This window comes from Dysidea avara, chromosome 3 (assembly GCF_963678975.1).
Source record: "Dysidea avara chromosome 3, odDysAvar1.4, whole genome shotgun sequence".
NCBI classification, from domain to species: Eukaryota; Metazoa; Porifera; class Demospongiae; order Dictyoceratida; family Dysideidae; genus Dysidea; species Dysidea avara.
Genome location: NC_089274.1, coordinates 19862586 through 19875174, shown reverse-complemented (window position 1 = coordinate 19875174; position 12589 = coordinate 19862586). Strand labels below are relative to the sequence as shown.

Below are 12589 nucleotides of genomic sequence, written 5' to 3'. Positions count from 1 at the left end.
TCACTTTTTCCACCCCAAAAACCATTCATGGCGATGTCAAGACGGGCACCATCTTGGATATTGGCAGAAGCAGGGTAGTCCTGCTGTGAAACCGGCTGGAGCTCTGGTTCAACAGCTACCTGAGAGCATACTTCAGTCAACAGGGTAGCAGTTAGATCTCTGATCTCATTGTGTCGGATAGAAGGTAAGCCACCCTTGGGACAGGATAAAGCATGCTCCACTGAAAAGGAAGTCCCACATGCACAGTGAGCAGGAGTCCGCTGAGGAGACCACCCATAACGTAGTGCCACGGCATCGTGAAACGCGGACTTATGCAGTGCAAAGCCATGTTCCTGTAGGGGCCGGGTGGTAAGCCAGTTGGAGGCCCCTTTGGCTGAGGCTAGATCTAAAGCGCGTTGAGAGGAGGGATCTAAGTGGGTACGCAAACTGGAAGATCTATCCGAATAGTTGGAAGATTTGGAATTGCGGATTGCGGACTTGCGAGATAGCTGTTCTGTTTTAACAATAGCGAATTGATACCCCGGTCCAGAATGAATTGTGAAAGAGGCTCAGTAATGTGACACGAGGCTGAATAGTCCTCAGCTGCAATAAGAGTTGGGTTTATGATACCCAAACCACCATATCGAGGTGGAAGGGCAAATAATTTACGCATTGTGTCATTTGGTGGAGAGCAACCCATCAAAGTAGGGATAAGTACCAGCCGGATGTTGTCCTCAAGGGGTTGTAAAGCTTCTGATATGTTTGGAGTAGTGCGACAAAGGTAGAGCCAATGGCTTGACAAGCCATGAGTGAGAGCGGAATAAGCAGCATGCGGCTGAACTTGTGCGAACTTGGCAAGCCGTGTAACCTCTGCTGACCAACCAGTAACCTTGTCCCTCACAAATTCCTGGACATAAGCGTTTGAACCAATGGCAGCCCCAAGGTAGGGACGGCCCACGGAAGTAATTTGAACATCAGTATCTGAGAACAGAGTAGTAGCAATTGAATGGAACCTTTCCTTAGAAACTAACCAAGTTTTAGGAGCATTCACAAAATAGCCAAAAGCAGGTCCCTTAATACAGAGCTGGTTCCACCAGATGAGCAAGTCCTGTATACTGCCACAAGCACAAGCATCATCAGCATACCAGACCTGGTCCACTGTCCCATGAAGTTGATTGATTAAAGGCACTGTAGCAAGGGCATACATAGGCATAGCTAGTGGGTCTCCCTGTGTAGTACCCTCCTCTGATAAAATAACCTCCCCAGAAACAAGCAAAGAGGCTGGAGACCTATAAATATTGATCAGAATAGTGGAAAGTGGCGGGCACAGTTGTCTGATGTTGTGTAGAGCCACCAAACGGTTCAGCGAGTTAAAGGCATTGGAGGCGTCCGCCAGCAACACAGCCTCAGTGCTTCCTTCCTCAAAAACCTTTCGGACAGCATGAACCGCAGCCTCTGCCCCAGAAAGTTGCCCCGCACAAAGTTGGTGTGAACCAGCTGCCTCCTGAATGTCATCCCGCAGGATGACCAGCACAGCCTTAGCAACAATATGTCTCATAACCTCGCACACACCAATAGGCCGCACCCCAGGATTTTTATCCAAAGCAATGAGGCGACACACCAAAAAAGGCGAGAGCAAATCTGGGGAGAGGAAAACAGTACATAAACGACGAGCAAATGAGGACATTGCAACACACAATTCACCTGAAGCAGAGTGGAATGAGGTACAAAGTCGACGCCAACCACGAGCGTCAATCCCAGAGGGTCCAGCCGCACCAGATGTTCGCAAAGCAGCAGACCTGATAACAGCAGCATTAAGAGAAGAGAATATAACAGGGTGTACGGATGGTGGGTCAACCCAATGCTGTAGAAGACACTTAGGATCCAAAGGCTGAGCTGGAGGATGTTTAGCCCGCAGAACATCGCGAACACAATGGCCGGGAGAAGCAGAATCAGCTATCTCATCCAAGTTTAGAACTCCACCACGTTGGTAACCTGAGACCAATCGTAAAGCAGCCTTGGTTTTACCCTCAAACATTAGCTTAGAAAAGTTACGTACAAGTTGTGCCTCACTTAGTTTTGGTAAATGGCTCTTGAGACGACCCTGTATAGCTCCTCCCTCAGTAACCAGTTCAAGTAGATTCCCATCCTTCCACTGTTTCAGCCGCTGCTCCAATAGGAGAGTGTGATCCTTGTCCTTAGATGTGCGGCTTGGCTTCTGGAGCAGTAATATACAAACCACAACAATTGCCTTAAGGGCGACAGATTCCAGGGAAGAACCCTCACCTACAGCACGAAACAAACGAGCCAGTTCAAGTACAAAAGCCTTACCAGCTGAACCCCGTGGAACTGTAAAACTGTTCTTCTTCCAATGTATCACTTCCAAATAAACTTTATCCAATTCTGAGATAAAACAGCTTCCATCAAGATTCCCCCACTGAAAGTTAGGCTGAACTACAGGTTGAAAATCAGGTAGATCAACAACTGACGAATTGTTCATTAGAATGTCGTTGGAGTTGTTAGAAGTCAAGCAGGGGGCGTTAGGTTCTTCCTCCTCGTCAACCTGCGCGACGGATGAGGGACTTTCTTCCCGGAGAATTGAACTCTGCGGATCCAAACTGGCCCTCGAGCTGGCCTGGAGTGTCGCATTTGGTTCAAAACGGCAACGACGCCTGCCCATCTCATCACGATAAGACACCAAAAACTTCGATATGGGCTGGTCTTGGTAGCGAATGGTTGTCTTCCAGTTCTTAGAAGAAGCTTTACCCGCTTTGCGTTGAAGGTCACATGGAGTCAAAAGGTCCCCATTGAGCCGAACACAACGACTGGTGCCACTGGACAGTTCCTTGGTTATCAACTTCGCTTGCAAAGTCCCACATACTATGTCGACGGCCTCCAGAGTTGAGCGACTCTCCGGAAAACCAGGGAGAGAATCGACCATTACGATTCCCACAATCGAAGGGAATTGTTATATTTCTTATGCCGTAGGGAATTATTGAATTGTTTTTTTCTTCTTATGCCGTAGCCCCCCGTACGGCATAAGAAGAAAAAAACGAAGCAATTAAAACGAAATTTTGGACGCCCATATCTCGCAAATGGCTGTTGCGAATTTAGTCTAACTTGCTGTGTGGCGTACCCTACCTGGGGGACAGCTATAATGCAAAAATAGTGTGCTTTGGAGAAGAGGCCATGGAGCTATGCATGCGTGAAAAGGCTGTTTTCTTTCTTCCTGTAAATATACTCACGGTGTGGTCGCCGGCTTTCTTGGCCGCACGACACACCGGCCGCACGACACACTACCGTGTGTCTTGATATGCACGTGACTGTTTTATTAGAGCTGGCTGAATGCTCTATTAGATTATTTTGATCTGTTACTAATCACTACCCTGCTGTCTGAACTTCCCAATATGAGTTGAGTCATCAGCTTATCTAGTTATTCTTCCCATTTTGAGATGATGTCACAATAATGACCAAATTTGGGCAGTGGGAGGATCTGAAACATAAAATCAACAACAAGTGGCCTTGGTTGTATTAGCATTTATTTTTGGCTGCTTAAGATATCAGCCTCTATTTTACTTCCATGGATACACCTCTTTTATAGCCAAGCTGTTTTTTTTTGCATGGAGGATTTCTGTGAATTGAATGGTTTAATAATATACAAAATGAATTTATTTACATGTTTGTGGCTGAAGGACTCATCTTCATCATCATCAGTTGGTATTTCAAGTTGGTAACAAGTCTCACTACCAATAAAATTCCCAAGTTGGAGCTTCAGTGGTAGATCTAGGATTTAAAAAGGGTGTTAAGATTAATAAAAAATGTATAATAAGGTGTCTGAGTACATGCCTCCAGAAAATTTTGAGATTTTAAAAACTCTGAAATCAGAATTGGCTACTTTTAGTTAGCAATTACAACGAGCTAACTGTAGAACAAAAGTTGTTATTAATCTGTAGTTTTGATTGCTTTATTGTTAGAGTAATCAGTCGACTGGTCTATTAGAGTATTGTGATTGTTTTTAATGCAGTGGTATATAAGAAGTTACATACATGCTACTGAAATACAGTGGTATAACCGGATATTTTGTTATAATAAATTGTCAATACAGCAATAACAAAGTTAGTTAGACTGCCATGAGCTAAATTTAAAAAGAGGGTTTCATCAGAAACCCACCTAGATCCACCACTGGACATGGATGTCGTCCTTGGAAGTATACGGGGAATTCTCTCAGGGAGGAACTGATAGCTAATAGACTATTTTTATTGTGTTGTAGAGAAATTAAGTAGCAACTTATAAAAAGCATGTGGATATTTTTTATTTATTTATTTTTTATCCACATTAGCACCATATTGGATGAGTAGTACCAACACGTCCATGCTGGAATGTAGAGCAGCTAAGTGAAGTGCCGTCCAATGTTCATAATCCTCACAGTCTACTGTTACTAACTGGTTCTCCAACATGTAGTAAGCCAGTCCAAGGTAGTTCTTAGCTGCTGACAGGTGTAGGGCACTTTGTCGTACTTGTCTAGTGCTCCTCTCGTCTTCTTCATTCACTCTCATTACAATGTTCAATAGTTCTAGTTCTTCTCGTTTGCAGTTGGCACTATCCCAGTGTGTAACTGATCTTGTTTTCAGATGTTTCACCTCTGCCTGGAGAAGGTAAGCACAAAGTTCACAGTTTGACTCGCAAACATTGATCGGTCTCAAACTGTCCATGGTGCGAGTATTGATCAGCTCTGGCTTGTGTTGGAGTAGCAGCTCAACCGCGTCCATGTCTTCAAACGAGATAGCCACGTGCAACGCGTTCCATCCTTCCTCGTCTGCTGCAAACAAATCTGCACCCTCATTTACCATCAGTTCAAAACACTCAAATTGATCCTCAAAGATGGCACGGTGCAACAGCGGCATTCCAGTCGGGTCTTTAAGATCCAAGACACTCTTGCCGTGTTTAGTGATTATTTTCCTGATCTCTTCTTTGTCTCCATCAGTGATGGCTTGTTGCAACATGACGTTGACTGGGAAAGTGACCCTTCGTTTAGCCTTGGCGCTCTTCATTGAGGTTAAAGCTTTAAACTTCCCACTCAGCGCTCCGCTGGAGTAGTTCTTGCATTTATGCACATTTTCCATCATTATCTTCGTCAAAAAAAGAGTTAGCTAATAATGATCCGACACGTTTTTATACTGCGAATACCAGAACCCAATCATATATGACGTCACTTATTATACCATCAAAGCCATACTGCTTAGTCTAAGGTTTTGGCTTCTTAGATACACTGCCGAGCTTGATCTATAATCTAGAATCAGCAGTTTCTTACAAATACATCAACGAGAAACTCCATTCGACTCGTACAGCGGATTTCTCTTGCGTTCGACTTTTGCGTAGCCCGTATTGTGCACGTGTCAGGCTTTTAAAGTGAAGGCACGTGCACAATACGGAATACGAAGATTCGAACGCAAGAGAAATCCGCTGTACCCTTTTGAATGTTTAAAGCAGTCACTGCACGTGCGTAGCTAGCTATAGGTATAGCTATCCCAGGATCGTAATCATGTGGAGGACAATAACTACACAGGCATGTAATGTACACGAGGGGTCCGCCACGATTCGGAATCACGTCGAAGACCTCAGGAATCACTGGAATCAATCAAGGAATCATGGAATTATGGGAATCTGAAGCGGAATCAACTTTGTAATTAGAAATATTTTGAAATAAATGTTATGAAAATTATATCGTAAATTACCGTTAACACACTCATAAGCTAAAGGCGCTAACTCTCACTTGTTTTGCACCTGGTTTTACACTTTGTGTATACGCCTACGTGTATTACAGTGCGTGTTCCTGTGCGTTTCTAGTGAGGTTTAAGTCTTCGCGAGTGAGTGCGAGCCGTCGCAGAAGCAGCCAACTACAGCCACTATATACTAGCTAATTCATTCTCCGTCGGCTGGCTGTTGGATCGAGGTTACCCGGATTCCAGAACATCCTGTAATCTAACAATTTTCAATAACAGCTCCTACAAGTTCTCAGTGGGGCCCGGATCCGGTGTTCCCAACGAGACTTATACTAACCCTTAGCTAACTAGCTTGTTAATGAATTGCAATACATTCTTACTATAATTATTGCAGAACTCATATGGGTGAGTATATTACAATATAGATGTAAAATCATGAGGCTACAAATATAAGCTATAAAAATAAATTACAATGTAATATGTTTCAGAAGTTCCTTAAAAGTATCTATATTGTCACAATTTATATCACTAGGTAGAGTGTTCCACAATCAAATTGAAGCAGGAAAGAAACTGTATTTATAAGAATCAATAGCTGTGTCTGGCTGTATAAATTTAAGTTCACTGCTTCTGGTATACCTTGATCTATGAGCTATATAATCAGGAAGTGATACATCCGCAATGCTATGAATAATTTTATGGAACATCTGAAGCCTTAAATGTTTGAGATGAGTTTCAATGGTGCTCGAGTTAAGACGTGATAACATGTTTGATACACTGCTGGTTTGATATTAAACATTCATTACAAAGCGAGCTGCACATCTTTGCACAGACTCAAGTTTGTTTTTTGACCGTCTGCTGTAAGGAGCCCATGCTGCAGCTGCATATTCCATTGTGGGCTTGACGTAAGTAAGAAACAGGTCGATTCTTTGATTTTACAGGAGCAGTTTGCAAAATTTCTCCTCACAAAACTTAATACAGAGTTTTCCTTTTTGCACACATTGTCCACATGTTGGTTAAAAGATAATTTTGAATCAATTGAGACTCCCAGGTACTTGGCACACTGAACCACAGTAAGTTGTTCTCCATGAAGGTGCAGGTAACTGGAGTATATAGGGTTTCGTTTAAGAGGTATAGATACAACCACACATTTGTCAACATTGAAAGACACTTTCCACTTTTTCTCCCATAGCTCCAATATCTGTAAATCATCTTGCAAATCTTTAACATCTGTTAAACTATCAATTCTCCTATATAGAATGCAGTCATCAGCGTATAAGCGACAAATAGAACTTAATTCGTTAGTGATATCGATTTGACTTTTAAATTAGCCTCAAGTCAGTCGGCAATGCCATTCTTCCCTGACTGAGGAGGAAACACAATAATAGCATACATATACACATATAAATTACAACTGCACACACACAAACACTGAACAAAAAATTACAACACACACACAGCACATACAAAACAATTAAGCAAATAATTTATAAACATAAAATTCATCAACAAATTTTACACAAATAAGAAAATAAATCGTCCTGAAAAGTTGGAGATATTAACATGTCGTTAGGAACTGCATTCCACCAGTGGGCAGCTTGAGATCTAAAATGCTTTTGAGTAAAAGAAACTCTACATCTTGGTGGCTGTGCAAATAGCTGTGTAGTATGAGTAGCATATTGATATCATTTATGTATGTAAAAAATAGCAGAGGCCCTAGTACAGAACCTTGTGGGACACCACTCAAAACATCACAGGGGGTGGAAGTGCAACCACCACACACAACACTCTGTGTACGTCCAGTCAGGAAAGATGTGATCCAGTTTAAGGTCTTTCATCAGGGTTAGCTAGTGTTGTGACGGTGTCCACTGACACTTTTGCCAGACGCAGAAATATAGAGCTGCCTGCCCAGTAATGATAAAACAAATAAATAAAAATAGGCTATTGCCAGCGAATTTCTAGCGGCTCGCAGCGGCTAGAGTCCATGCCGGGTGGAACTTAACATGACTTCAATACTCACCAGTAGGTTCAGCAGAGGTAGCTAAAGTGATACACTGTGATATTCACCATTCTGGCTCGCCTATAGTACAGAATCCATTCTAGGGAATCGTGGAATCAACTTGGAATTACAGAATCAGCCTTGGAATCAGCCGGAATTATTAGAATCATATGGAATTATAGGAATCCCTTTTGGAATTAGACGGAATAAAGGAATCGCGAGGAATCAGAGGATTCAACGTTCGGAATTTAGGAATCAACTGGAATTACGCGGTGATTCCGAATCACGTCGATCATAATCCTGAGTGGCGGACCCCTCGAATGTACATCAATTTCAGTGTAACTAACTCACATGTGTGGCCTCTGTACACTAATAGCTAACATCAACATCATACATTGTATATACACACAAAACTGTATACTAGCTACTCTAAGTAAGGTTATGTAATGTAGGATGTGTGGACATGCATATACCTTGAGACAATTGTCAGAATTTAGTCTAGCATAACCTATAAAGGAGATGTCATATAAAACATCAGCAGTGGTAACTACTCAACCACACCTGGTTAATGTCAGATAAACATCAAGTGAGTGATAAGCTATCAACAATATATCACAAATATATGGAATGCATGATCAATTGTGGACATCAGACTGTTCATTGTTTCTGAGTGTTAACTGCTAAACATTAATTAACCATTAATGGATTGCCAATTAAAACAATTATGCTAGAATATAATGATCATGGACATTTTAGAAAGGTAATTAATTTACTTACTTAATTACTTATACTTAATTAATTTACTTACTTATTTACTTACATTCTAATTTAATTTGTAACTAATCATTGTACTATGCTCATGCACATGAGTCTTACAATTATAAAATATAATAATAATAATAAGGTTCCCTAATGGAGAAATACGTAAACAATTTATGAAAGCAATTTTTTTGTGAAAGTTTTAAAAAATAAATAACTATCATTATACATTGATGTGATGTGAGTATAAATTCAAAAAGTATTGAACTTCTTCTGGAAATCACATCATCTGCAAATGTAGAGAAATATTTTATCTGTGTGTAACGTTGAAACCTGTCAGAAGAAATACAACAGACAAAGTTGAATGTGAAGTCTGCATGGGTATGGAGAATAATTTAAGCTTGTCATCAAAATAACTGATAAATGAGTCTTCAATTCCTACACATCATGAAGTCTACTATAGGTGTATCAGTTATGTCATTTTTAAAAATAAAGCCATGTTTGTGTCCGGGTTAGCATAATATATTGATGGTCAGCACCTTCTAATGGTGCAATGGCTAGCTATACAGATTAGGGTCAATAAGGTTAGACTCTTCTACGTGCATGGTATCACTTGGTACACACCAACTTTGTAAGCCTCTCATTGTAAATTCACACAAAGGATGGTGGTGGCAGCTAAGACTTTGTAACAATGGATTCTCTGCTTTCTGGATGTGCATGTGGTGTATGTTGTATGTGCATGTACATGCATTTATGTGTGTGTGGCTCTGAAGTACCTCCCATGTGTAAGAACTGCCGAGAGACACATTGGAGACACACAGAGATAAATATCATAAACCATTTAGTATTATTTGGGGTGAGCCTGAGCGAGTCCCACAATTGCAGTACTCTATTCGACCGTACGATCGTCGCGTTCCCAAACGTTTACGCAAAGAACACGGAAAGTCCCACACTGTTAGTAGTCCATTGGACCGTCGTACGACTTTTGCGTTCCCAAACGTTTACGCAAAGAACACGGAAAGTCCCACACTGTTAGTACTCCATTGGACCGTACGATCGTCGCATTCCCAAACGTTTACGCAAAGAACACGGAAAATCCCACACTGTTGGTAGTCGGGACCGTCACATTCAGTTTCCAAAAATTTACAGTGGTCACTTTTATTGCACGTGGCGCGATGTGACCATGGCGAGTGTTGAAAGTGCAGAACAGAGAGAAGAAAGGCTCAAAAGAAGAAGGGAGCGCGATAAGCTCAGAAGAGAGAGAGAGAGAATTATTATTATTATTTTATTATTATTTGTTTACTGTACAGAAACCTCCATATGGAGTATATAGTACAACAGATTAAATTAAGAATAAAATTGTAGTGATTGTACTTAGCTATAATTAATACATTGTTTAAATGTGTTTAAGGTAGGTGATTCCACAGTATTGCTAGATAGGTTATTCCATAATTTAATTGTAGAGGGGTAATAAGAATAAAGGTAAGAATCAATTCTGGAGTGTGGCTGCAAAAATCGTTGATCGTGACCTCGTGTTTGGCTTGCTGTTGGGATTAAATATATAGGTTCCATTATCGATGTGAACTTGTCTATGCACCATTTTATACATCATAACTAGCTTCAAATTGTTCCGTCGCTGTTCAAGAGTTGGTAGATTCAGGTGATCTAGTATCTCAGTTACACTAGCCCAGGGTGAATAATTGTTTGTATTAAACCTTGCAGCTCTTCGTTGGACCATTTCTAACTTGTAGATGCTACTGTTAGTGTATGGAGACCAGACAGTTGATGCATACTCTAAGATAGGACGTACCATTGCTAGATAACACAGCTTCTTAGTTTGTTGAGTGCAAGAGCTAATATTACGTCGCAAAAAGGCATTGGCTGAGTTTGCTTTACAGGTAACATGTTGGATATGGTTTGTCCATTTCAGGTGTTCATCTATTGTTACTCCCAGGTAAGTGGCACTGGTAGATCTACAAATTTGATGTTGTTTCAGAAAATATGTTGAGTTAGTTGTTAATATCCTGTTAGTGACCTTGAGGTGTACACATTTGCTAAGGTTGAAAAACATTTGCCAGTCTTCACTCCACCTCACTATGGCATCAAGGTCTCTCTGCAATACTAAAGTGTCTTCATTTGAATAAATCGGTCTAAAAATAAGTATATCATCTGCGTAGAGTCGTATCTGAGAGTTCACTAGAGCTGGTAGGTCGTTAATAAAACAAGTAAATAGTAAAGGGCCAAGTACTGTACCTTGCGGTACGCCAAAGATAACTTCACACTGCTCACTAGTTACACCATTCAGAACTACTTGCTGTTGTCTTTGTCCAAGAAAATCTTTTATCCAATTGACAAGCTGTGGACAAATTCTGTAATGCTCAAGTTTTTGAAGAAGTCTTACATGTGGAACTTTATCGAAAGCTTTGCTAAAGTCAAGAAATAAAGCATCCACTTCTCCACCATCATTAAGTATTGTTGCAAATTCATGAATTGTGTAGATCAGTTGTGTTTCACAGGACTTATTTTTCTGAAAACCATGCTGTTCTTCTCAAATAAGTTGATGATTTTCCAAATGAGAGCTGATGGAAGAATAGATGATGTGCTCTAGAACTTTACAACAGATTGATGAAACCGAGGAGGAAAGACAAACATAAATTCTAGCCAATGAAATTGCAATTACAACTTTTTCACTGCTGTCAGTGAAATACGGGATAAATTTCACTGCTACTATTGAGACTTTTGTACGGGCAGTGAAACAGGTATGGTATTAATCAAAGAACTGTGTATTAAGTACTTTCAATAAACTAAGTGAGGCTGTGTTGATAGCCATCTATATTGCATGTCAACATAAGTCAGTAATAAGCTGACTATACTGTTTCTTTGAATATGGGATTTTATGTGACCCACTAGGCAAAAACCCGACTTGCTTACATGTTTCTTGATATAGCTCATCACATAATAAAAATTGATTATACTTTTCATATAGATTTGCTAGGAGGAGGGAAAATTATAGACGTATATAGACGTGATGCTATGAATGCGGAACATTCTGAAACAGCACTTGAAGATCCAAGGGAGAGACATCAAATTTCAAATCATTCATTACCGTTTACCTGTATTGTTGCATCCCTAATGTGTATAGCTAGCTATACAAGTCTTTTAGCTATAGATCAGGCTCGTCCCACAATGCTTTTAGCATCTGTCTAGTAATAGTCCCATCATAGTGTATGGTAATGGGTAGTCACAATGTACACCACACATTACTGACCTACATCATTCTTGTCATTATAACCAACACTGATACAATAGTGTCTTAACAGTTGAGTTAACAGGTCTCCCTCATTGAGAAACTCCAACCTTTCAACTCTGTATCGCAAAAGGTATCACAAAAGCTTGACATATAAAAGGAATTACTATTAAAGGTCTTGTTATTTATATACAATTACAACAGTGTTGCATTTTATTTCACCCAAAGAGTGTGATTTTGTACTGTTTTTAGGTAATATCTTTACTGGCTGAATCAAAGCTGATCAAGAAACTGTTAAAAACTAAACAGTATATGGAAACACACATACAATTGGAGCCATGAAGTAACCTTAACATCATTTCAATATTTCATTTGTTACAAGAAACTAGACATCCACTACATGCTTGCATGATAATCTTGTCTCACTGCAGCTGTGAAGTATATTATTCTAATAATGCTGGAGTAGAGAATTTTTTAGCTTGTCTTGTTTATATTCTGGCTTTAGCCATCTGCACAGGAAACATTCAATCATCTAATTACTAGACTGTCTCGAATAAGATGGTGCATCATTCAACACAACAGTTGAATCCCAATACCATTATTAAGTCTATACTTGTGGCTATTATTGAGCACTTCTTATCTTGTTATTGGATGTTCAGCATCTATGTACAAAAGGAAGTAATCACTGAAAATGTTATAGTAAAAAAAGAAATCTAAAGTTGCAGCTATGGATGAAATCAGGAATTAGGTGTGAACATCACATAAGAGACATGTGCCATAGGAATTCTCCTCTTACAGTCTTCAGAAAACTAATAATGTAGTTACCTCACCACACTGGTATTGTGGAGCTGTCCATTATGACCATTTGACATTCAAAAAGTAATG

The 12589-nt window shown here is 40.2% G+C and overlaps 1 protein-coding gene and 1 long non-coding RNA gene across 2 annotated transcripts; both read right to left on the bottom strand.

Annotated features, from left to right (window-relative positions):
* Nucleotides 1-4298: 4298 nt before the first annotated feature.
* On the bottom strand, nt 4299-5102 carry LOC136248387 (protein phosphatase 1 regulatory inhibitor subunit 16B-like). Its single transcript, XM_066040171.1, has one exon. The coding sequence runs from the start codon at nt 5100-5102 to the stop codon at nt 4299-4301; it is 804 nt and encodes a 267-aa protein (XP_065896243.1).
* Nucleotides 5103-6099: 997 nt separating this feature from the next.
* LOC136251816 (uncharacterized) lies at nt 6100-8109 on the bottom strand. Its single transcript, XR_010699208.1, has 2 exons — nt 7720-8109; nt 6100-7064 (listed from the first exon to the last, which is right to left on the bottom strand). It is a non-coding gene; the product is annotated as an uncharacterized lncRNA (long non-coding RNA).
* Nucleotides 8110-12589: the final 4480 nt, after the last annotated feature.